Genomic DNA, 27354 nt, shown 5'->3' on the forward strand with positions numbered 1-27354 from the left:
TGGTTTGATTGTTCAGTTAAGCTATTCACTATATTGTTTTCAGCAGCGCCCTTAGCTGCTCCCCCCATATATCATCCTCAGTCTCTGACTTGAGCGTCGGAGGGGCTACGCCAGGACACCCTCCTGGCCCCCTCCTAACGGTCTTATTTGTGATTTCAGGCCCAGGGTAATTTTTAAACCCGTGTCTGGATTAGTGACGCTTGCGTGGATCGGACCCTAAATTTCTCGTGAGTATCATCTATGATATATATCGTACTCGGAATACAACGATAAATTAAAATCTTAATTTTCTTAATAATAACGTCAGCATCCGCCTTTTCGTTTTCAAAAATCGCCATATTCCTCTAGTTCCAAACACGGTATATCATTTTCTTGTTTCCTCGCTCAACTTCTCATCATGCATCCAACGACATTAATCGAATTCTACAACACATCAGCAAAAGTTCCGGAAGTAAATCCAACTTCTCCGACGATTTATCGACGACATTTTAAACAAAAATTGGCCAAGTAATAAGCGCCATCAGTTTTTCTAGTGTTTTATTGTACGATTTCTGTGTGGATGGGTTTTTGTTCGATTTATGTGTTTTCTATTTAATTAAGAGATCTAAAAATTGGGTTGGTGACGATTGTCCAATGCTTAACCGGTGGTTTTTAGAACACTGTGAGTAAATGTACACACAGATGGATGAGAATTGATTTGTCTGATTACAAAATTGCAACTACACTTTACAAAAATAAAATTTTACTTTATATAAAATTTAATTAATAGAAAACGGGAACGGTGCATGAAGCAAGACTTTATTTTGATTTGGTTCATGAAAACGAACTTGTAATCAACAGCTATTCCCTTCACGAATCTGCGGTCTGCAGCCCTCCCTTCTGAGAACGCCCTATTTCACACACACGAAGCACAGAGAAACACTCTCGAATTCGTATAACAATGGTGGGCGAAGAGAAGCGGCATCAGATGATGCAAAACCTGTTCGGTGACCAGTCAGAAGAAGAGGAAGAAGAGGAGGAGATCGAATCCGAGCACGAATCTAATCGACAGCCTGATTATGCTTCCGTGAGGATTTTATTGTATTTTTTTTTTGTCTAATTTACTCAATTGTTTTCTTTTCTTTGCTGTTAAACTGAAAAAAAGTTTCAATTTTACAATAATTAAAACGCGAAAGTGTCTTTGGCTGATGAAATTACTTTATTTTACTGAAATTGTTTTGTCAATGCTATTATGGGATGCGAGAATCGGCCTTCCTCGTGTATGGGGGTCTGAAAGTTTAAACCTAATTCCCTATTTATTTACGGCGAACCGATACCTGGATGCCGACTACTGTCTGCTTGTTGCCGCACAGGGTGGGCCTAACACTGGAAGGTAGGGCAGTAGACCTGTATGGTAAAACTCAAGGCGTAAATAATGAAAACACAAGTTTTTCCTGCAAAAGTTCCATAGTTTGTGATTTTATGATAAAAATTGCATATTGTAGCCTAGTTTTGCCTTTCACTATTATTTTAGTTCTGGCCCTGCTTGCAAGAGTGTCCATTTTTTGGTGTGGAATGATTATTCTTTTCGAAAATCCACTTGCGAACATTTATGTAACTTTTCTGCATCTTTTATATCAGCTGTTGATTCAAAAGATGTTAGTTTTGGATGTACATGTATGAGATTAAGCATGTACGATTTGTAATGTTATGGTTGAATTTCAGGTGAGTTTTTCTAACATATATATTGAGGATGCTATTCATGCAAGAATCTAAGTTATATTTTTGCTAATCAAATTCAATCTACAGTTTCCTTTTTTTCCATCTCCAAAATTCTGCTCCCACTCTGTCCATGTCCTGATTAAACCTTATGCAAATCTGTTACAACTCCATATAAGAAATCGTGCATAGATAGTTATCTTTATTTTACTCTCTGTTGGTCTGTGTTAATTGAGATTTCCTTGAATATAGAATTTCTTTAACATTTTTAATCCATAAATTGATGACACAAATGTATGTTGCTATTTCCCATATGTAAATGAGTTTTCTAATCTGACTGCATTGGAAGATGTGTAAATAATTGAACTTCAATGTTTGTTCTTTTTAAAAATTATTGTAGTAAATGTTTGGGGCCATTAATAAAGAACTCTCGAAGAAGATCTCAGAATTATGTCTGTTTCATAATTGATTAATATAATTTATGAAATATAATATTATTTATCAATTTCTATTTCTCAGTATATCATATTACTTTAATAGTCACAACATAACATACTGTTTGATAATTCTATCATACATACCACACAACCATATACCATTACTTGTAATGGTCAAAAGGTAAAATTATAATTCATCTTGTACTTGTAATTTTAATCCAAATCTGAATTTGTCAAATCAAACATATTATTCCATCAGTTATTATTTCATATCCGATCTAGTTATTTCAATAGTCCCAGAATACTTTATTCTTATATAGTCGTATCTCTTGAACCGAATGCAACATATTGTGATATTAGTTTAATTTTTAGGATGAAGTAGACGGAAGACCTAAAGGCGGAGGTGAAGGCCAGGGGGAAGCAGAAATTGAGAGTGAGGGTGAACCTCAAGATCTTGATCGTTTACATACAGAAAGTGAGGGCGAGAGAGACCAGAGCTCTCAAGAAGTTGAACCAGGCAATCAAAGGGAAGAAAGTGAAGATCGGTATTCGGAGAGCGATGAAAAGGAGCAATATGGCCAACGAGGTGTAACAAGCAGAAGACGTGATGCAGTTGACAGTGGATCAGAAAGATCTGCAGAGAATCATTTTGCTGCTAATGAGGACGATGAAGAGAATATGGCCCAGAGTCCCAGGTCTCTTGCTCATTGTCTACAAGCTCACTACTTTACAATTTTTTGTCGTTTATTATTTGGTTTTCCTTTCTGCATAAACTGGATTATAAACAATGCATTTCCTCTCATCTGCTTTGAGTGTTTCGAAACTGAGTTATCGTATCATTTCTTCAGTGCGATATTTTATATGGATGTATTCAAGGGTCTGAATTTAATGGCTTGGTGCAGATCACTTGGTGACGAGAAAAGTGATCAATTTTTACACTCTGCACCAGAGATACGGGATGTTTTTGGGGACTCTGAAGACGAAGAACAAGCAGAATATGAAGTTCGGAATCAGATTGAAGAAGGAAATGTTAGTATGAGAACTCATTTTGAAACTGTATTCTTTGTTCATATATAAAAAGGCACTTTAATTATAAATAATATACAGATGAAATGATTCATGCACTTTCCCTTGATATAGCTATCACCTGTGGACGAAGAGGAAAATTATGAGGGAGAGCTTAGGCCGGAGGATATGATACCTGATGAAGATGCACCATATGATTCTGAAGAGGATCATACCGATGCTAAACCTAAGGAAAAACCGGTTGGCCCCGCACTGGAGTTGGAGATTCCTCTACGCCATCCTCCAGCTGAGTCAGACAAGGTTTACTTATTGTTTTCTTTCCACTGGAAGCTGCTACAATTTGGAATCAACCAAATTATTTTTAGAAATCATGATTGGGATCTAATATTATTGACGTTACACTTACGGAGTCCAGTATTTCTGTCTGTCCGCATTACCAGTTGGTTTATATATTGATAGTTCGAATCATTTCATGGGGCATCTACTTCTTCGAGAACAACCAAAGACATTTTGGTGAATTTGTGTTGAAAAAGATGTGATGAGTCATATAGATTCTTCTGAAGCATTTACTCGAGCTATAGGATTCAATCAGCGTGTAAATTATTCAATTTGTGCATTCTTTCATAACTTAGGCTGGATGTCTCCTTGAAGTTATGTAGAACTTAACGAAGACATTGATGTAACTGAAATGACATATCGAGAACTGTGGAACTTTTGATACTAGTATGAAGGTAGGAAAGATAAATCCCTTTCAGCACTGCTATGATTTATGTCAAGTCCTCAAGATATGATCTGCTGAAAGTTGGCTTTTCTCCCGGTCTTCCCAATAATGAAGAACCTAAACTTGTTCACATTGCCCCCATGCAAACCCAAACTATATTTTGGTACTTGGTGGTTCATTGTACGTTTTGGTCTATTTGGCTAGAAAGAAATAACAGAATCTTCAAAGATGAGTACGAGAATGGTGAGCAGGTGTGGGAGAAGATCAGGTTCAGGGTGGCTATTTGGACGACCAATATTAAAGAATTCAGTCATTTGTCTGTTTCAGATTTGATTAGGGACTGAAATTTTGTTTTTGCATGAGATTAATATTGTGATGTTTTTCATCGGGTTGATAAACCCATTGTGCGGAATTCTCATCCGCTTATTATGTAAAACTACTTCTATCAATAAATAAAAGTTTCTTCTCAAAAAAAAAAAAAGTTTTGAATTAAGTATATTGTCTCTTTTCATTAGAAATTGGATAGCATTCTCATACAAAATTTATGGTTATGTTGGTTTCACTTTGATTTTTATTTCTGTAATTACTGATCTGGAGGTGATGTTGGTTCTAGTTTACCTGGACAATAGTAATAAACTCGAGGTATTAAATACATAGTTGCAGAAATAGTAATGAGTCTAATGACGATTCTACTATTGCAGATGAATATGATCAAAGTTTCAAATATTATGGGCATAGATTATAAACCTTTTGATCCCAAAACATTTGTTGAAGAAGATTTTTATGAGACTGATGAATCAGGATCGAGAAAGAGGATACGTTTGGAAAATAATGTTGTTCGTTGGAGGAAGTTCAAAAAACCTGATGGCTCCTTATCTGTAAGTAAATCCTTCAACGCTTTTTAGTTGTTCCCATTTGAAACATGTGCACATTGAATTGATGTTGTCAATGGTCGATACTCAAATATAAGTTCATCTGAGGAAAAAAAATAGTAACTCTGAATCCTATGAAATTGAAATTCCTTTTCTTTCTTTTAAACTTGCTTATAAATCAGTATAATTGATTTTAAATTCTTGCTAGATGAAAGCATTTGAGATTCATCTATCAAATTAGAACACTTATCAAAACACAACCTGACTATATCCACTCATTTTATTTATTTTATGGTAGTTTCGGGCAATGCATCACTGTTTACTTGGCTTTTGTAAATGAGACTCATACTACGATTGAATATGTCCACTGTTTTTTTTAGATTTACATTGACTTTATAGCTTCTAATTTAGTCCCCTATAATTGAAGTGTATATAGAAAGAGAACATTGTTGCAGATGATGTGTAAATCTTTTGCATGAATACTACAAGACACAAAATTGATTGCTTAGGTGCATGATGGTCATATGATCATGGAATGAATAGCAGACAACAAATTGGGATGCAAATTTAATTCAAATATATCCCACTAAAATTCATATTTTCATCGAGAGAGCCATTTTATACCATTCTGATATGCCATTATAAAGTTGTGATGGGATTGAATATTTGAATGTTGGTTAAAAGTCCTTATAATTATTGGAGAACAATACAAAAGTAACAAGTACAAAAATTAGTGAAAAATAAAGGTACCTACTTTTTTTTATGGTTCACATTTTGCCTGATGTAAAGAAGAAACACAAAATGCATAATATTCAAAATACTAAGAGGCTACAAGGCCCGAGCACCTGGCAGTGAAATAAGCATGTTGATAAGAAGTGTAGAAAAAAAACATAGTTTTTCTATTCTGATTAGTAATATCTTCTTTTTAAAAGAAAAAATGTGTACGTGTGTGAGTTCTGTTTTTTATTTCACAATGGAGAATGTACAAATATTTTTCAAGACTTACAAGTTGAAGGCCAAGGAGATTAGTTGGAAGGCAGAGCCTGCAAATTAAAACAAAATATAAATCAAGTAAATCTCCATAGTTTGTTGATTACTTGAATAAATTAGAGTCGGGTGGCTTTATTTTTTAACGTAAGCATAGACTTGTGAATTGGTGATTTAGTAATTGACAAATCTACACAGGATACCTTCACAAATAATTTTGAACAGCAATATTGCAAATATGTGAGCTCTGTTCATTATTTTATCTTGGATATGAATGTTTTTCGTATTTGAATTGCATTAACAATAATGTTGCTATATGTTTGAATTCAGTTTATTGTTGTTATGATTTCATGATAGAGTGATTATCTGTGTAGATGGAAAGCAATGCTAGATTTGTGGAGTGGTCAGATGGCAGCCTACAGTTGCTTATTGGAAATGAAGTGCTCGATATATCTAAGCAGGATGCTCAACACGAACAAGCACATCTTTTCCTTAGGCATGGAAAGGCAAGATTTTCATTTCTCTTGGCTTATTGTGCGTTGTCTCTTTATTATACCAATAATGTAATAATGGCGAAGCTATCGACAAAAACTTTAATAGGTGCACAGGTCCAGATGGATGGTATCTTATTTTCATTAGATATATTAATTTTTTTTAAGCATAATGCTGAGCCTTCTGTTGATTGACAATTCTTTTTCAGGGCATTCTCCAATCCCAGGGGAGTATTTCATCAAAAATGAGGTTTATGCCTTCATCGTTATCCTCTAATTCTCATCGTTTATTGACTGCTCTCGTTGATTCAAGACACAAAAAGGTTTACAAAGTCAAGAACTGCATCACTGATATTGATCCAGAGAGGGAGAAGGAGCAAAAAGAGAAGGTATATTTAAATAAACATCTGATGTACTTAGCTTTCAGCGTCAGATGAATGGCAAATATTAAGTATTACTTTGTTGTGTGGGTCTTTTTAGGCTGTTAGTCAATCAATCAAAGCTAGTGAACTTCTTAACCGGAAGAAGGAGAAGGTGAATCGTAAATATACACAACCTGTCCGCAGGGAACGACAACTTTCACCTGGTTTTCTGGAGGATGCACTGGATGAGGTTAGAATTTAGAGCATCTTTTCTGGACATGAGCTTACTTTTGTTGTTTTGCCATATCATGAATGCCTAATCAAACCTACCTCCCAATCTTATTGTGAAACAATTCTCTTTTCTGAAATTAGTTTCTATATCATTCTTTCCGTCATTAGGAGGATGGACGAGATTATTATGATTCAAGGAAACACCGTCGCTTTGAGGAAGACCTTGAATTGGAAGCACATGCAGAGAAGCGCATTATAAATGCTAAGAAGGTTAGCCAATCTGACATGAGTAATATGAGCAGTCCGGTCCCTTTACCTTTAATCACTCTATTTAATGTTATCATTTAATCTTGATTTTAACACTATTACATTCAGGGCCCAAAAGGTATACCTCATAAGTCGGCATTTCCAGCTGCTAAATCATCTCGACGACCAGTGGATTTCTCTGAAAGTGAGAAGGAGGAGTCTGAGTATGAGACTGAAGGGGAAGAAGATGAAGATTCTCCATTACATAGAAGGGGTGAAGAAGCAGAACAGGATTATGCCAAAGAAGAGGAAGAACATGAACAAGGAGAGGAGGAAGAGACTTACGTTGAATCCGAAGAAGAGGCTGAGGTAAGGGAAAGTTCTTTTCATGATAATTTTTTTTGCTTTAGCCTTCATATGTGGATGCAATATGGCACAAAATTTGAAATAGTTTTTGTTTCTCTTTTAGGGCTCTTCACCAAGTTGGCCCATAGTAAATTTATTTACACGTATGATATCCCGAGGATAAACTCATATCTGTGGTATCTGCTAATTTGTGAGGGTTGCTTCAATATTGATTAGACATACATGCCATCTATAAGTTCGGTCTTTCATATTAATTGTATGGCTGTTTCATCTAGTATTTTTTAAAGAACATAATATAAAGTTCTGTAGTACGATACAAGACTGTCTATTGCTTTCTAGAATTTGACAGTGGAATTCAGGTTCTTAAAAAGTCCGTAATCGGATATATTGTTATTTTCATGAGGCATATCTCATGGGTTTGGAAAATTCATGGAATTTGTAAACCAGCCGACCAATTTCACAGAGGATCCTGACTAAATTTATGGTTAGAGTTGGACCTGTTTGAAAATACTAATGGTGAAGAAACTCCATGTATCAACCGTTAAAATATTCTTTTTCTCGGAGATCTTAGGTGATGCAGTGACAAAGGACTGTTTGGATTTAAAAAACAGGCTATCTGTTTCATGTCGTGAACTATGAGCTAAATTGGTTGAACTTGAATAAAATAATTAATCTTGAGCTGCTAACTAATATATCACCTAAATTTCTTTTAATTCGTAAATAACCAACATGTAGCGGTACAGTGGTACTTCTTCAAAATGGATCAAGCTTGAAATTAAACACTGTTACTCTTAAGTCAGTAATTTATTTCCTAGTTTTTAATATTAAGATACTTGACCCTAATAATTGTTGTAGTTGAAACAGTGTAAATTCTTCATAGTGTGACAATAGCATTCCGTTATACCATTATAAATTTCCATTTGTCATCATGATACACCTTACCCATCCATTGTTACCGCGGTGATACTCATACCTGATATTAGTTGTTGTGAGCCTGATTTTTGAAATTTCCATTTTGTGACTTACATAGTTGTCAAAAGAGCGCCTCAGGAATGAGGTGCATCAGGTGCAGCCCTCTGTGAGTGCATACATCCTACGCGCACTGTCATGACCAGAGGGGTGTGCCAAGGGAAGAGGCGCATGCCTCTGAGAGTAGGCCCAAGGCAAGGCCTGGGTCTGTGAGACTGCTATATTTTTTATTTGGGCTGAAATATTTTATTATTATGATTTATTTATACAATAATATATTTTGGACGTTTACCATATTACTACAACAGATGGCCGGGAATGGCAACTTCAGCTAGTTGTATTTTGCAATCTCTAGGTATTTTAGTTTAATTTGTACTCTTTTATTTCATTCTCTTGTATATGTTAGTAAATGTTTACCATTTACATTTAAATCTAATAGTCCGAAAATTTGTTGTTTTTTAACTACCCTTTTTGCAAATCATTTTGGTTTTATCGGAGATTGATCTTAAGGGTAAAAGTCTTATAGATTATTTTTTTGTGTGAAATATGTAGCTTCTTTGATATATGTAATTTTTATTTTCATTTTTAATCCTGCTGCACCTCACATTTAAAAGGTATGTGCCTTGCTTCATACCTGGAGCTCCAAGACCTTACGGCACCTTGGTGCATGTCGTGCGATTAATAGTTATGGCGACTTATAAATTTGTAGTTTTTCTATTTTAGACAAGTCAAAGTAGATTAGATCTTTACAAAATAAATTTTTTTACACTATTAAAAATATTTTGGTAACCATTTACAGAAAAATTAAGCAGAAAGTTTAACTTTACACCAGAGTTTTACTGTTTGTGGTAGGAGGAAGATGGTGACTAATTGAAGTCGTTTTCTGTTGAATTTTTTTTAAAAAGCTTTTATACGCACTGATACATTGTTTTTGTTGATATCCATGGGATATCGCTTGGTTAAGATTATGCTGCACCTGGTAAGAACCCACTGTTTTGTACTAGGTGCATACGCTTTGCCACATTGCTTACAGTTTTTGATTGGGCCACCCACCCCTGTAGTGATAGGTCATTATCTTTCTTGTTTGACATTATTATTTACCAGGAGGTGGAGCAGGTCAATGGTTCTGGAGGCAGCCTTAAAAGGAAGGACATTGAGTCTGACGAAGACTCTCCTCCAAGGAAGGCTGCAACCCATCGGCGCATGAAAATGGTTTACGACAGCGATGAGGAATAATACGAGTTTAAATTCTGCAAGAAAAGACAACACGGTTAGTTTTTTCTGCTAGACGTGGTCTTACTATTTTAAAAAGGCTTTCTTTAGTGCGACACTTAGATGTTATCTTTTTCATTTCGACGAGTTTCTGGGACCTGCTGATTAGATTTGATTGTGCTCATTCAACAATTTACTATTTATGAATTTTGCAGAAAATATATACAGTGCAATATATAGTTGCATGAGGAAATGCACTCTCAAAACACTTACATATGCTTGAACGCATAATTGATGAGCAATTTTATGCTGGTTTGGTTTTTTCTTTCGAGATGCATCGAAACTATTAATGTGTCTGATATAAACACCACGAAATTAGAAGTTAAACTAGGACACTGGTAGTTATAGATGTCCTACACTTATAACAGATGTTGCCTTCTACTGTAATTTCTAAATTAAGAGTGGATTAGTTCTGAATTTCAATTGTTCTTTAACTTTTTTATTTTATTTTATTTCTACTTTTAGTGCCTTTTTCATGGTCTAAAATTTTCATTCTACTGCAGATAAGACAGTCCTCAATTGTCCCATGGAAAATTGCGTGCCGATGTTCTGTACCACCATCCATGTAATCCTTGATGAATATCAGTAATTATCAAGTTTCTTAAAATTTCTTCAAATTTTGCTTGTAGTTGGGGTAATATGTATATGATCCGCGGCATAAACAGTTCATCATTTTATGAGTTCCCGTTGATAAACATTCTGCAATATGATTCGGATCTGAAAAAAAAAATAGCCTGATGAATCACGTCGCCAAATTTATTTCTGTAGGATCTTAATTTGGATATCATGTCATGACGTAAATGCGCTTCTACGGATTGATTTTGCCTGTGAAGGGAGCGGTGTTCGACACCATTAATTTGAAAATCTTTGTTGATGAGGGAAGTCTGTTCTGGGCTTACCACCTTTGGGATAACTCCAGGTTGAAAATGTATCTACATCACACAATAACTTGGTTGTGTTAAAACTGTGCTACTTTTAAACTCGATAACACCTAGAGTTCAGTTCCTGTTTTCAACCCATGACCAATATGAGAAATGACAAGAGGTAAGGACCATATGGTTGGTAAACAAGTCCGAATATAGAATTGTGTTTCTATACCGTGAGGCACAGCAGAGACCAACGTATATTTTCGTTTTTCTAAAAAAAATCGAGCTAGCCGAAATGTTTTTCGTTAAAATCAAGTAAATATAAGATTAAAATGATTGAAATGAAAATGATCATGATAATTGCTTTAACTCGATAAGAACATACGTGAAAGGCAACTCTCCTAAGTCTGGTCCATTTTATTTTGTTGTGTCCGGTTTATTTATGTTAAAATGACGGTTTGCAAAACAATTAACCGGAACACGTTACCGAGTTGACTTGATTCGGTCAATTGGTTTGGTAGGATCACAAATTTTGATATCAAACATGCTCGACCTCTCAAATGTCATCTTGCTAGTGATAATTGATATGATATTTTTAGGTTGTCTTTAGATTTATGTATTTTGGAACGCACAGGTAGAGATAAATATCACCTTTAAATATTTGTGATATTGTTGTAAAGATATCATGAAATTTGAGTTCAAAAGAAAAATTATCGTGAAATTTTCTAATAACTAGACATAGCTGATAGAGGATCCACGTATGTTAATATCATAAAAAAGACGGAGAGTTGGTCGTGATAACTAGCTCTGCACCTCTGGCTGACATATACTTCTCCCCCAAACAATAGCATATCGACTTTGAAAAATATTTGTTCTATAAATTTTGGAAATCTAAATTAAACCTTTAATCTATCATGTACCATTCACGTTCTATTTGCTATGATTTAATCGATGGAAATCCCCAAGTGTGCAAAAAAGTGAATAGACTAGTAATTATTCTCTCTTTATCGACCTCAACTCAATCTATCACATTTTAGAAAATGTTTTGATCTTGAAACTGAGCTCGAATAATTTGACTTAATAGCCATTTTGATCATAGAAATATTGATTTTATTATATGTTTGATAGAGACGGACATTCAAACCAAACCAAACCAAACCAATCACACTCAAAATTTTGATCTTCAATACATACAAGATAAATTTGAGAAAAAATAGGTCGTCTTTCAAATTGCAAATGGAATTTGGGAATGACAATGATTTTTTCACCTAGTGACAAGAGTGACCTAAAACTAAAAATACTTAGATTTAAATATCACTTTTGTGGATAATATAGACTTTAGATAGGAATTCTCCCACCTCATACATAATTCATTGTATAAAAAAATTGGAATTTGAAAATAGCTTAGAAATGAGAAAACGATTCCATCTGCTTGCACCATACGCCCAAAAATATAACTCATAATTTTGCAAGTCACATGTATGATGGAAAAAGCAGTTGTAAAACGTCCCAACTAGTTTGCATCAGAATAAATATAACACGAGATATTAAAAGAAATGAAATTGCCCAGAACAGAAGTTCACAACAATTCTTCACTGGGCTCTTAAGGAGAATCCCAGCATATGACATCATCATACCTTTCACACCAGTACAAACAAAACGATTCATGACCATCATCCAAGAACACAAAAGGCAAAATATAAACCGTCACCGAACATTCACAAATGCAGAGACGATTGTTGACACAATAATGTCTCAAATATATAATAATACGATATAGAATAGAAATTCCTCACGGGACTAACTTCATGCCTTTTCTTTAGACTGATTTGAATTCAAGTAGATGTTGAGCACATTTTGGTTCAATCTTGAATCCTTCAATCCTGTAAAAAGTCCAGAGTCAAGAATTGCAAGGAAAAATATGACAGAAAAAATGACAGATTTTACTAGTCATGATGGACCAGGTATTCAGGCAACATTCCTCTTTGCACTATAATCAACAATTTGCTATGCAGTAGTTGGACTACTGAAAAATACACCTGTTAAATGAGCAGCATGAGGCAAGAGGAAATTCACAGAAGTGATGAAAGAAAAAGACCAAGGATCAACTAAGTGGACTAGTTTACCTCATGACTGTGACAACTGACAAGGCCAAATTATCAAACTAATGGCAGTTATTGACGATGACATACAGGCATGAATACATGTAAATATTTCCATAAGAATTAAGATCGCCTATGTCACATAAATAAAACAAATACTCTTGTTAGGTTCAGTCCCCTTCTTAAATTTTTAAACAGTACATTTCGATGGTGTATATGATGAACTAGAATGGCTATCTTCTAATTTTGCAAGTTGCAACCCCTTTGGTGAAATGCATGAACTTTCTACCCAGAGGAAGCTAGCAGGTTTATGGCTCCACAATTTCACAGATACAGTATACGTGCACTTTAAACAGGATGATCATTAAAGACATTTAAGAAATATGTAAGGGAATAGAAACGGACGAGACATACAGACAAGTAACTTAAACAGTAAGAGGCAGAAGACATTTTGCAAGGGAAGTTCTGGCGGAATTTGATACGTATCATATCTTGAAAAAAATCAGGTCATATATAACAGAGTATGTGTTTAGGTGCATGTTCCTTTCAATTTAGGGGTGACTTTCAACTATCTATGCACCAACAATGGATAACATTAAGGAATACCCAAAGAACAACACACGAATTTCCTTTCCGGTAAAAAGAATGCAACAAAATTACGTTTTCTGAGTGTTCAAGTTAAAATAACAAACGAGGAACCAAAATCTAATGCAAAGGGACATATATCATGACTGCAGCAGCAGTCACAACCCAGGAAACAGTGAAATGATTTGGTTGTAATGCTCTTAAGAACAAATAACAATTTTAGCCCCTTTGATTGTAATGCAACTCTTGACCCTTTTTTTATTAGAATGTATCATTTAGAACACCTCCAGTCTCCATCAACCACAAATAGCTGCAGCTCATGCAGGCATTGCTCATTGCACACTCAAATATATGATAAAGCCATCCGAACATGTCAGTACAGAACTTGTTGATGTCATATCACATGCATTTAAACTGAAATGTAGAGACCAGTTAATACAAATATAACACTGACCACATCTTATTCCTCACTGCTATCATACACCATTGCCATCTGGCGTCGGGTGGCAATTCTCCTTTTAGGGGATTCCTCGTCTGATTCAATGTACTTTTTTAGGCTACTTCTTGACTTCTTACCTTCTGCCTTTGGCTCCTGACGATACATTAATTTTGACAAGAAAAACACGAATTAAAATCGTAATTAGGTGCAGCAGAGAACTTTAAATTGTTATAACTTTACATGGTCATTGGCATATCAAATCATCAACCAATCAATGTTGGAGACACCAAGAAGCAAAGTTGAGCTCTCGTACATCCAGAAACGTGCTATAAAAATAAAAGATTTGACTTTTACAACCCTGGCTAGTGGGCTTCACAAAATTTAAAAAGAACGATGCTTTTATATCTATCAATTTTCCAAGTCTTGCTGCCAAAGGATGGCCGAAATCTACCCAGGCAAGAACCAAATTCACTAGTTTTGCTGGACAGAATGAGAAATTGCTAACCATCTGTAAGCCTTACATCTCTCACAAGGAGGATCCATTAACAGGCTCCTTGACTCTTTCGTTCGGACTTTCAATTCAGTAACATGCTTTTTAACGAGAACAGTAAGTCTAAATCATTGTCTCTTAAGTTGTCAATCAACTAATGAGAACAGTAAGTCTAAATCATTCACCATCATATGCGGCATAGTAAAATTAGTTGTCATCTCTTAGAAATATTGGAGGTTTGCACTTCTCATCAACTGTGTTTCAAGTTACTACATCTCATCTGTTTTCTTAGAGTCCAATACATGTGTCTTCTTTCACTTCCTCACAAGTGCCTCCAATCGTCTCTGAAAGTATTCAAATCAACGTAATGATCAAGGTTTAATCATATTTTCGATCTCTCAGATCCAAAGCTTTTCCACTAGTGGCCTCATTTGTAACTCAATTTATTATGTGTCATCAAACTTAATTTTGAAACTAAGAGAACTCGAGGAAACTATTTCTTCTACCACATTGATACAACAAGAAACTTATACACGGGTCATTTCCTGAGTTGGAGTAGACCACGATGACTAATAGCAAACAGCACTAACGGGATTTCTATTTAATTAAAAGCCTGGTCCGGGCCTCAAATCTGGTATTTGTAATAGTCCCCAAATAATATTCTGTAATAAAATAGACAATCTTCTCATCGTTATTTTGGAAGCAGGTCCGATAATCAGCCAAAATTCTTGGTATGATCTTTGTCTTCCACGTGCACTTTGAGGTGAGACATAGCACAATATAATGTTTCCATCTTCAATTGTCGAATTTCTGAGATTTAATTTTGGAAGTTAGGGAATGATTTCTCAGGTAAACTCCGGGATTGTGTTGGCTATAATAGGTGATTCAATTAGTTGCTTTATTGGGTTTTAGTTTCATTTACTACATTGACAAATCGCTGGAGGAATATTAGCTGTATTCCTAGATGAAGATCTAATTTTCTGGTTCCTAGTCCTACGTATACTTTAAACATACAATTGAACATAATATATGAAGAAAAAAAACTTCAGTTTCTCATATTTGGAAAAAAAAATTCCCATATTATTCAGAAATAAAAATTCAAAGCATTTTCAATGTGAAGTGCATATGTTTTCAAAACAGGTTAGAAATTCACATCCCGATCTTCCATCTAAAAAATCACATCCTTTCTTAATAATTCACATTGATATTTGGGGACCTTCTTGAATAGAAAATATAGAAGGGAGACATTGGTTCATTTCATTTGTTGATGAGCATACTAGAATCATTAACTTCATTCTCAAGAAGGAAAAATCTGGTGCATGTCAAATCTTTAAAAGCTTCAATGCTGTAATTCAAACCCAACTCAAATGAAAATCCAAGTGTTGGATCAGCTATGTAGCACGGATACCTTAATTTTTTTTTGAAGTATCGGATACGGATACGGATACGACACGCGGATACACGTGTCGGATACCTCAAAATCCGATATCGTTGACTTTGTTTAGGGTTGACCAGCCGGATGCATTTTGGACACGGCGAGGACACGCCATGGATACGGCGTGGATACGTTTTTCGGATACGTTTGGGCAAAATTGCAAATATTTAAAAGTTTTAGGGGTTAATTAAAAAAAAACTAAAATTTCTAGGGACTAAAAGGAAAATAATTTAAAATAAATTGGGCTGAGCTTTTAAATCCCTAAATACATTTGTCCATCTCTTTCATTCCATTTCTGTACAAGCGGCTCTCAACTCAACCGATATAGATGTTTGATTTCTTTTTACTTGCTTAAATGGATTTTGCATTTAATATTTTGTACTTAAGATATTATGATTAATGAAATATTACATCCATCTCTATAATTTTTACTTTTCAATACTAAATTTATATAAATATAAATATAAATAATATTTATATATATTTTAATGATTGTCGTATCCTAGGCGTATCGTGTCTTATATTTTCAAAATTTGACGTGTCGCCGTATCCGTATCATATTCGATACGATACTCGTACCCGTATCCATGCAACATACTTGGATGCTAGGAAAAACATGGTTCAATCCTTAGTTATTACATGTCAAGTCACAGGATTATCCACTAAGCACTTGTGTTTGTTGTCACGTCTCAACAAAACAAGGTGCCTGAAAAAAATAGGAGAGTTATCATGCTCATCACTCATATACCTAAACATTTTTGGGGAAAGTTAACCTTCTACAACATATATTATCAAATAGAATGCCATCTCGAGTACTAAATTTCCGAACACATATAATTAGCATTCTTGAAACATATGCACCTAGAATTTTGTCATACGATCCATTGAAAGAATTTGGGTGTTCTGCTTTTGTCTATGACGTGTGTATCATAGAGGTAAACTTGATCCCAAAGTCATCAAATGCATATTCTTAGGCTGCGTTTGGTTGCCTTGATTAGGTGGGTTTATTTTTTTTAACCTACCTAATCTCATGTTTGGTACGTTTTTTATTTAACCAAGTCAATCCCTCCTATGAATGATTAGGTTGTATTATGTGTGATTAAATAATACCTCTTTCCTCCACAGGATTATTAATCTTTCATCTATCCCTACTCTCTTTCCAATTTTATCCCTTCCTCCTTCACCGTTGTTGAACCACCTTGGCAGTCGGAACGCCGCCGTCGCCGCCGCCGTCGTCATCGTCAGACCGCCGCCGCAACCGGACCTTCGTCGGATCGCCACCGCACCGCCGTCGCCGGACAGTCGACGCCTCCTCGGTTGCCGGATCTACCGCCGGACCATCGCCGTCGCCGCACCGCCACGCGCCGCAGTCGCCGCCACCTCGGCTGCCGGATCTGCCGCCGGAGTGGAAAAAAAAAGGGAAAGGGCAATTTTGTCCTTTCATCAAAAAATTCAAAATTATCCTATACTTAAAAATCTTACCAAACATAATACTATTTTATACCATATATTACATTTCTACGACAATCATTTTCTTTATCATTTACATACTAATCATTAGTTTATTTTATCCTTCAACCAAACGCAGCCTTAAGAGTACTCACTAAACAGAAAGGATACAGATGTTTCTCTCCATCACAAGACATTCTACAATACAATGGATCTCACTTTTCATGAACAATATCTGTAATCCCTAACCTTCCATTTAGAGAGAAAACATAGGCAATGAATACCAGCTCTGGAATATCATTCCCGTTCAGTTACCCTTTTCATTTGAACCTTCAGTGATTCTAACAAATTCTATCTGAAACCATAGCCGTCAAATTCTTGAGAATAAATTAATAGGTGTTTAAAACAGAACCTTGGTTACATCCGTTATTCCACTGAACCGTCACATTCTCAAAATTCACTTGTCCCAAACTATGATCTTCATATTTATCCTAGGAGGAGAAAAAGCCAAGAAATAATGGAAAATCAAGCATAATCCAATCTAGAAGTCCAGGTAAAAAACAAGTAACCCTGAAAATTTTCAAGGTAACATCTTCGAACTTCCTATTAGTGAATTGCCTCTCGATGATTTAAACTTTCGATTACTTGAAGAAATGGTGTAAGATATTGTACAAACCACCCCGTCTAGCTTTTGTTTCCTATAAAAGTCTCTCACCAAGATATAATGCCTTTATTGGTAGCCTTGATCAGATCCAGGCTCCCAACTCCATTCATGAAGTTATTATTATTTTTTTATCGATTTACAAACCAAGATTGTTCTTGAATTATTATGAGATGTTTATTCAGTTCATGACAATCAAATTAACGGTAACATTTCAATTGAACATAAGGATGTTTAGGGTTTGAAATAATAAGTTTCAGTCAACATTGCACAACAAATATTTTTCATATAAACTGAGCTCTACAGAAGATTTCTAACATTTAAAGCCAATCCTTTCAACTTTAGTTAGCACAATGCTTTCATACTTGGACTACCTATTCTTTGGCCAATAACTCTCAAATCTAATAATTTCTCAACAAAACAAATTGATACAAAAGCTAGACATTCTAAGGTTCTAAATCCTTGGTCATCAGCCAAATTCGACAATGTATTAAAATTTTGGTCATTGAAAACTTCTTTGAGCATGAATGCCATCAACTACTTCAAGAAATTTTTTAAAAAATGAATCACCAAACTCCAAAGCCATCAGACGGGGGAACAAATATGGTAGCTTCATAAAAGATCCAAAAGTTCCATATTTCGGTAGTGTTTTAAATATCGTGGTAAAAATATTAAAAACTGGCCAGAGTAAATGTGGAGACATTAAAATTTAACAAATTTATAAACTCCGTGATGAGTTTATATTTAGGTATATTTATTTGAGTTAATTGATTGTGATTTTGTGAATTCAATGATTTGTTATTTATAGTTCCTCATATTAGTTTTTTATTAAATACAAGCTGAAAGTGATGAACTCGAGTTAAAATGGCGGAAAAAGAGACGCATTTGCATTGGTTCGGCATGCCGGAGTCACGCCGAAGAAAAATTACAATATAGAGTTATGGATTAAGCTATAGCCGAGTGGTAAAATGAAATAAAAACAGAGATTATGCTGAAACATGCTGTGAAGAAAACATCATGCAGTGTTAAGTCTTAAAAAGAAGAATTCCTATGCCTGTTATCAAATGCTATTTGAAGAGCCCAAGAAAGAAGAAAGACTTGCCCAGGAGAAAATTAAAAAGAAGAAAGTACCAAGTTTTGGGGCACCAACTTCTAGTCACACTATAGTTTCTTTCTTGGGAGCAAGACTTTCATTTTTTCGGAAAACTTCTTGCACGAAAATCTCTCTTCCCTTAGGTAGCTAGTTGTTTTTTTTATTTTCTTGTTCTTTGCTTTGATATTCATCAGATTAAATTTTTTTTGACAAATTTCATGACCTTGCGTGGCTAAATTTTATTTTCTTGGATGAGAAAGACAAAACCTTAGAAAAAAAAATATAACTTGTGAGATTTGATAATTGCACATAGTTTTGATTGGTTTATATTTTACTATCAATTGTTATTTTGTTTTTCATAATTTAAGATCATTCGTTGGAACCAACTAGTTTTCATTCATATAATCTACTGTTGAATTAGATATTAAAATTCATAATCGTTTGATCCCTCTAATTTGTTTGAATTTATTAACTCATAGGCAAAAAAAATTGACTAAATTAAATACAATTGCTTGTGTTTGTATTATTTAACTTCATCATTCTTGTTAGTTTTTAATGCTAGCGTTGAATTATATCTTTATCCTTTGCATGAGATTATTTAATTGGTAAGGATTAATTAGAGCCCGTATTTCTATTCAACTGATATAAAGGCCAGATATAAATTAAATTTCCAATGGCGATCTAATTAGTTTATTGTTGGAATTCAATTTTTATGAAACCTCATTTATTTTATTTTTATTGTTTCAAATGTTTTGCACATAAAGTTCACACCTCCTCATGGAATCCCTACTCATGCTACTACGTATTAATTAACTTGATTTGATTGGGCTATGTTAGGTGAGACACCTAATCGCTCAACTCCATCAGCTAATACCATTAAACGAGAATTTTTCTTATGTGAAACGATATTATATTAGAATAATAAAAGATAATAGTTACAAGGGAGAGACTAGATATCCGCAGGTACGTCAAAGATAGTTGAAACTCTTATTACATCAACAACATATAAAACTACCAATCCTTAACTAGACCTGATATCAAGAAATTCTTAAATCCTGAATGTTTCTTAATCCAAACTGAAGCCCTGAATCTGATTTTTTCTCAACATTCTTCAGTAGATTCTTCTGTATCATTGAAAATCATGTTGTTTCGCTCCAGCCAGATTGACCAAAAGATACAATGGACTGCCACACTAAAAAAATATTGCCTCTCTTTCCAATACCGCGACCAATGTCTAAAACAAACAATTCACGTCCTGATCTTGGGGCAACCCACACCAGACCCAACTCTTCCAAAGCTTTGGACCAAATAATAGTCGTGAATGGACAATGAATAAGCATATGTAATTCAATAATTGTGAAATATATTCTCAATCACCACCCACAAGGATGATCAAGCATTCTGGAGCCAATCAGAAGATCATGGAATAGCTTGTTCGACACATGACAAACTATCATCCATTAACATGGACGCTAGAATATAAATTCACCTCCAATTAGAGCACTTATTGATGATAAAACATAGTAAATACCTTGTTTCTGCCACTCTCTCATCGTTGACTAGAACATATTAGCCACTCATTAAACATAATTCTGTTTAGTATTAAGATATTTTCCTTTCTAAAACCCATTAGACTAGTTCATTAAACCAAAAAAACATTTCATGGTCCCTAACCAATGTTTTTCAATGATGAAATTTCATCATGGACGTCCAACAAATATGTTCCAATATATCATCATATATAAATAAAGAAATTCACCAACTAATAGCTATTAATTCGCTTAGATTTCCATCAATAATTGCTAAAAAAGCGTTAAGATAAATTTTTATTTAGTATACTAGAATTACTTTTCCTTTTTTAGTATTGCTAAATTTATTGCGCTTTGAATCTATCCAATCATTTTCCATTTCTTGCGGTTTTATTAAGGCTCGATTCATCCAAATTAACCATCTTAAATGTCTCAGAACATTGTGATTGAATTTTCAAATAAGACAAACATTCCTTTGATATTTTTGGGACAAAAGATGTTCTTTCCATTTTCCTGTGCAAAACTAATGCTCATGCGGAATTTTGGCATCCTAAACTTGAGTACGATATGTAGTGTTGCTATACTTGTCAGCATATTTTTCAGAAGGGAACTTTTCCGCAAACTTCCTCGCAACCTCACTTGTGACACTTTTCTCTATGATTTCTCTTAGCTCCAAAATTTCCTTCACGAGCTTCGGGGAATTATCAAAGCCAAAACATTGTCCACTATCTTGCATTTTTTTGGTTCCTAGTAATGTGATCTGGATCTAAAAATAAAATATATATTCATATTCTAGAGTTTATTTTTTCTTTTGGTTTACATTATCGTGTTTCTTTGCCTTGCCTCATGTTTTTATCCTTCCCTTCATTTTTCCACTTTCCTCAGTTGCGTTTAAATAGAAAATGAGGTTGGTTGTTTATCTTTTCTCGCCTTCCTTTTTTTTTAAGAAACGATATTTTATTAATAATATGGTAAGAAGAAATTACATTAGTGGACTAGTGGTCCATTATATCATGAAGTACATAACACGGAAATTTTTAACGATACACAAAAGCCTAATCTCGCAATATATCAAATATCGAGACATTCTTGAAGTCTTCATGAGTGCCGATCCACATAGCTACTGAGATCTTGATTTTTTCCCAACATTGATCTCTAGTTTCTTCCTTGTCATAAAAAATTCTTCTATTTCTTTCCAGTCATTCTATCCAGCATATGCATCGAACCGCGACTAGCCAAAAAGTTCTTCCCCTCTTACCAGTTAGTTGTCCTAAGTCCATAGCAAATAAATCCTTTGTTGACTCCGGCATGACCCAAACCAATCCAACTTTTCATCTTGTTTAAGAGACGGGCAACTTCAAGTTCCATGAATCTGTTCAGAGTCATAATGTTCCGAGCCATCCTCTGGGTCTTGCTTGCTTCATGATCTTATTTTATCTCGGTAATGACTGATTTTTTGGGGTTGATTGATGTGATTAGAATAATATCGGGTATCAATCATACCCCTATATCAACCATTCCAACCTTGAGATGTATTTGTCTCGTGAAGCCATTTGTTGATATATATACACCTTCCAGGCACCTAACTATCGGACAAAGGCAAATATTTTGAAAAAGAGATCGACGGCGATATTTCATAACAAACCAGCTTTAGGGCATTAGACACTTTAATTCTCAGGATTGCTTTCCTTTTCTTTTTTCTTGTAATCACCTTGAAGTTGGGGTATAATTTAATTCTAAATATTCACATTTTCATTTATTGCCGATTTAGGAAAATCATGTAATAATATGTCCCACCTTGATTGTGGATGAAATGATTAAATAACTAAAAGCTAAGACGAAATCCATCCCAAGACATGGAACTAACTAGTTTGGCATTCCATTTATTCTTTCCTTCGTTGTAATCTAAATACTATTGATGATAGATTTGATTTATCAGTTTCTTCAAAATCGATGTCTTCCTAAAGTACAGGCCTGTAAATCCAGAACAAATTTTCTTCATTGAAAATCGATGATATTTATTATTGCTTTCATTGCTCTTTTAACAAAGTAACAGAGCCGTGATGTTCTAAAAACAAAACAAGACAATTGGTGGATAGAGACCTAATTTCTGCCACTCCGGCCCTTATCTATTCATGGAGCATTATTCGATGGCAAAATTTCAATAGGAAGATGGTTTCTACACCCTTCTACGCTTTTGTTAAGACACTAGATTTAGATTTGTGCTTCCCATTTCCATTTATCTTCTTCCCCAACATCCAAACATTACTTATTACAAAAAATTTAGGAAGGAGAGGAAAAATATAAGTTCGTGCTTCATATTTCATTCCACTGTGTATGGATTTCGTGAGGAAGTTGAAAGAGGAGAAATTTAGAAGAGATTTCAATATTTCACAAACTATGGTTTTTTAGCCAACTCTGCCGGATCAAATTCCCTTTTTGTACCATCATAACTCCTTTAATGCTCATGAGTCATTTATTTCTTATTCATTTAGCATACAAGTCAAGATGAGCAGCACGAATCATCAACACGTGATCCTAAAGAGAACTTACTAAAGAAGAAAAGCACCAGTTAGCACTGATCTGTGAAGGAGAGTGGAATGTTTTATGACCAAGTGGCATGGAACACTACTCAACCAATTACAGAATAATGGAAGCCATGCAGAATTTTTGTGCAAGCTTGAAGCATGTGATGCTATAGCTTTAGGGGAAGCGCTTTGAAAATTAGAATTTCGTTCCTAACTAATGGCACTAAATTAGTTCGAGATTTTATTTATGCTTAGTTGAATTATAATTTCGTTCCCGACCAATGCCACTAAATTAGTTTGAGATTGTATTTATGCTTAGTTACAGAATATTATCGATAAAATATTTGATATACTAGTTCCATTTGTTGTAGAATGTCTTCTTAAATTACACGAAGAAAGCCCATGATTCATTCACAATTTCATCAATAAAATAGATGATGTTTATTATTCTTTTGATATTTTCACATGAGCCAATTAGGCTACACCTTAACCGAGAAAGGATAAAGTAAGATGATACAAATGAAGCTTCAGTCGGTGAGATTGGTGGTTAATGGGGGAGATAAGATTAGGTTTTGGGAAGATAGATGGTGGCAGAATTCCTCTTTTCAGAATCTTTACCCGTCTCTATTTCATATTTCGACGGTTCATAATCATCTTATTTCTTTCTTTGCACAATTCAATTCTTCATCCAACCCATCTACTATTTCTTGAAGTTTTTATTTTCCGCGGGATCTCAAAGATGAAGAGGCAATTGAGTTAGGTTCTTTGATCGAATCTTTAAATATGGTTAGATTGATCGAAGGTGCAAAAGACAAGGGGGAGTGGGTTTGGGATTATTCGGGGTTGTTATCAGTAAAATCTTTCTTTTAGTCCTTTTTTTTCAGATTCCAGTTATCCGTTTTTTTCTCTTTATCAAGCAAATTGGAAGGTGTCTATCCATCCAAGGTGTAAGTATTCTCGAGGATTGCAGTGCTTGGGAAATTACCATCGTCTGAGATGTTGCAGAAAATATTTCATTCTTGTTCTCTTTGTCCAAATTGGTGTGTATCATGTAGGCAAGAGGTGAAGACTCAGGATCATTTGATCATACATTGTCCTTTTTCAAGTTGCTTTGGTTTAAACCTTTGGCGGAGTTTGGCTTTGATTTGGGTATTGCTGAGATCAACTTGAGATCTATTCAAGGCGGTCTTGGACTGGGATTTGGGGATGAGGGACATAATTTTTTGGAATATGGTGGTTCACTGTTTGAGTTGGTCTGTGTGAATGGAGAGGATGAGGAGGATCTTTGAAGATAAAAAAGATTCGATTGAGCAGTGCTGGGACAAATTAAATTCAGGGTTTCATGTTGGAGTTCGAAGATTGAAAAGTTCAAATCGTTGTCGGTCTCAGATTTGTATAGGAATTGGGGTCTAGTACTCTGTTAATCTATTTGGACCGTGGATTTCAGTTCGTTTTATGTGGACCTTCGCTTTTTGTAATTCTTTTATTAATCAATATAATACTATTTCTTATCAAAAATTAAAAAAAAAATGAAGCTTCTGTTGTAAAGATGAAAAGTCTGCTACATTGATGTGCCTGCAAATGAAAAGTATTGCCGATAGCATTTCAATTCTTTTGCATCTTGACGTGTAGGATATTAAGTTCCGCATATAGTTTCTCACAGTCATATCCGTCAAGATCCAAGTTAGACATATGTCGTGGATGTGACAGTCTAGCTCATCTCTATGTGTTTCTACTTTTGATAATCCATGGACTCTTTATTTGCAAACACATATGGAAACTTGTCATGGTAATCATACTGGAAGCTAAGAATAAATAAACCCCCATAGTGAATAAAAAACAGAATGCATTTACTTACAAGCAAAGAGTGTACACAGAGACAGAGTAAGAGACAGTAGGCATTATAGAAGAGACTAAAAAGGAAAGTAAATTCATTTACGCAGAAATAGTAAACATTCAAAAAGTGTTCCAAGAATTTCCAGAAAGTTACCAATAAAGAAGCTATCGACCAGCCAATAAATTAATTTATCATCTTGCTGTGTCAATTTCATAGCTTTTACCAAGTTACCAAGTTCCACCATGCTCTATCCGAGGATAATTTCCTTTTTTAGGAGTTTAATAGACCTATTCACCGATAGTGATAACCGATTTGTTTCAGGTGGAGTTTCACATTTGACAACTCCCATGCAATAAAGATGTCAATTCAATACATAGCTACCAAAACCGAAAAAGTTCCACCACAGCAGTAGCAAAGCTTACGGACAATGTGACAATATCAATGTCATATGCTAATATTTCTAATTATTATTTAAATTCCATTTTACAAGCTTTTAAGTTTTAAAATGTATTATTCTTTCTGTTTTTGCTGTATAACCGCGTTCAAAATTTTAAAATGCAAATTTCATGTGTTGGGGAACTATCATACCCATTACTTGACTATTATATACCAACAAAAGTTTGCAACTGCCTGCGTATTCAAGTAACAGCAACAGCAAACTCAATAAAGGCAAGGACACTCCACATGCAAGGAAGCTAGCAATCAACGAGTTAAAAAATAAGGAATATCCGTAAAATAAATACGATGACAATAAACATATCTCGATTCCTGAGTTCTTAAAACCGACAGGTACTACACAGGAGAACTTGCACGAATATTTGTGTACCCATAGATGAGAGAACACTTTTAAAGAGATTCAGTCCTTACCGTAGCATCATCTTCTGAATCTTCAAAGATTTCTTCATGTTCCTCCTGGACTTCTTTGATCATCCAGTGTGGTATGGAACCTTCAGCCATTCCTCCTTTAAGTCCATCTTTTAACTCTGGCATTTCCCTTAAAAGATCATTTGGCCCCTAAATGAAGTTCAGTTAGATAGTATTCATGAAAGTGATCTCAATTTTAAGAACACGGAAGAGTTAGGAGCTATGAAGTAAATGAAATGCCTTTTTTGCAATCAATAGGCGCTTCTCTGCTGCAGCTTCCTTCTCTTGGTCCATCTCAAAATGGTGAAGAGCATCAGAGAGTTCAGGTTCATAATGATTCTGAACAAAAAAACACGGTGAACCAATAAGTATAAAGAGAAAACAAATAATTGAGCTCTATTTTAAATTTGTGCGTAAAACATAAATTTCCCCCCTTTTGCAGCTATGCATGGTAAGGGGCAAGGAAATGCCATGAATAAACACCATTTGAAGAGCTCGTTCGGCTAAAAGAAAATGGGATTTGGATTTGGATTTGGAATTGGAACTGGATTTGGATTTGGAAATCCATTGATTTACAATTCATTTTGTTGTTTGGTAAAATAATAAAATGTTACTTAAAAATTGCATTGACAGTTAAAATATTATTATTTGACATCAACAAAATTCTATATCACTTATTTTTTTAAAATATCTTGTTTGCTAATAAAATTTATGTAATTATACCTATATTATTTATGATGATATAGAAGAAATTTTTATTTTTGAAAAATAACAAGAAAAAACCATATTATTATTAAATAATTTTTTTATAAATTTAAAAATATATATAAAGTTCGCCACGAGGAATCAAGACCAAAATTTGATGAATTAGACTTTTAGTATAAAAATAATTGAGATTTTAAGAGGAATAAATAACTTATGTTGCATTTGGATTGATGGATTTCAAATCCATGAATTTCAAATATATTTTTATAGTTTTAGATAAGCAAAATCATAAATTTCAAATTCACCGATTGCATATTTATTTAGTATTTCATGTTAATTAGGATGAATTTCAAATTGGCATTTGAAATTTATTCAATTTAGTGTAATTAATGTGTAAATAAGTAAAAAATTTAAGAATTTGTTTATTATTAAGATTTTATAATTGAAATTCATAGATTTCAAATTATCTTTCCAAATGTAACCTTATAGAATTTTTCAAGAATAAAAATATTTTCATTTGATTTTAACATAGTTTTCTCAAAATATATAATAAAGAGCATGTGAATTTATTAGAACATATTTTTAGGAATATGATTTTTATAAAGTTCGAAAAATGGACTAAAAGTTTATGAGAAAAATATACAAAGTTAATATTGAAAATAATTTTTATTTTTTCCATAGTTCTAATCCAATGAAATCTCAACAATTTTGTTAGAATTTCATTTATTTTAATCAAATCCGATCAAGTATTCATTTTGAAGCTCCGTCTTCAAATACTTACAATGGTTTTTCTAATTCCAAATTCCAAGGAATTTTATTTGTTTCCATGTTACCTCACATAGGTCAAGGATCTTAGACTCTTTTAGAGTGCATAAGATTTTTCAATTAACAGCACAAAGAGTGACATACACGGGAGAGGGACTCAACTAAACCTCCAAACTGACACAACTACATGAAAGAAAAAGAAAAAGAAAATCAAAAGAACTAGAGGAAAAAAAAAATTGGGATCGAAAACTATGATTTTATTATAATAATAAAGAAGTATACAAGGAAAGCGAATGAGCAATCCGCAAGATACCTCACAATTTAGGGA

At 34.2% G+C, this 27354-nt stretch overlaps 2 protein-coding genes across 4 annotated transcripts in view; one reads left to right on the forward strand and one right to left on the reverse strand.

Moving 5' to 3' along the window:
* Window positions 1-761: 761 nt before the first annotated feature.
* On the forward strand, window positions 762-10500 carry LOC142551304 (protein LEO1 homolog). The gene is made up of 12 exons (XM_075660471.1): window positions 762-1066; window positions 2508-2830; window positions 3038-3164; window positions 3276-3461; window positions 4584-4760; window positions 6116-6247; window positions 6442-6621; window positions 6713-6844; window positions 6994-7095; window positions 7201-7440; window positions 9511-9676; window positions 10182-10500. Exons 1-11 carry the CDS (start codon window positions 941-943, stop codon window positions 9640-9642), a joined length of 1857 nt encoding a protein of 618 aa, XP_075516586.1. The 5' UTR covers window positions 762-940; the 3' UTR covers window positions 9643-9676; window positions 10182-10500.
* A 1567-nt stretch (window positions 10501-12067) lies between these two features.
* The window catches only part of LOC142551311 (protein LEO1 homolog), a 30710-nt gene continuing 15423 nt past the window's right edge, over window positions 12068-27354 (reverse strand). For all 3 annotated transcript variants that reach the window (XM_075660500.1, XM_075660493.1, XM_075660483.1), the window contains exons 9-12: window positions 25797-25895; window positions 25560-25706; window positions 13686-13823; window positions 12068-12427 (exon numbers count right to left, since the gene is read on the reverse strand). In XM_075660500.1, coding sequence (XP_075516615.1) covers window positions 13692-13823; window positions 25560-25706; window positions 25797-25895 — 378 coding nt within the window. In that variant the 3' untranslated portion in view covers window positions 12068-12427; window positions 13686-13691. The remainder of the gene's footprint in view (window positions 12428-13685; window positions 13824-25559; window positions 25707-25796; window positions 25896-27354) is intronic.

Source organism: Primulina tabacum, chromosome 1, assembly GCF_025594145.1.
Source record: "Primulina tabacum isolate GXHZ01 chromosome 1, ASM2559414v2, whole genome shotgun sequence".
NCBI lineage: Eukaryota > Viridiplantae > Streptophyta > Magnoliopsida > Lamiales > Gesneriaceae > Primulina > Primulina tabacum.

Excerpts from the sequence above, each read along its gene's own strand:
- LOC142551304 (XM_075660471.1), top strand. The coding sequence starts at position 941 with ATGGTGGGCGAAGAGAAGCGGCATCAGATGATGCAAAACCTGTTCGGT. Across the intron at positions 3,165-3,275 it reads ATCAGATTGAAGAAGGAAAT|CTATCACCTGTGGACGAAGA; the intron begins GTTAGTATGAGA and ends CCCTTGATATAG. Across the intron at positions 6,622-6,712 it reads AGAAGGAGCAAAAAGAGAAG|GCTGTTAGTCAATCAATCAA; the intron begins GTATATTTAAAT and ends GGGTCTTTTTAG.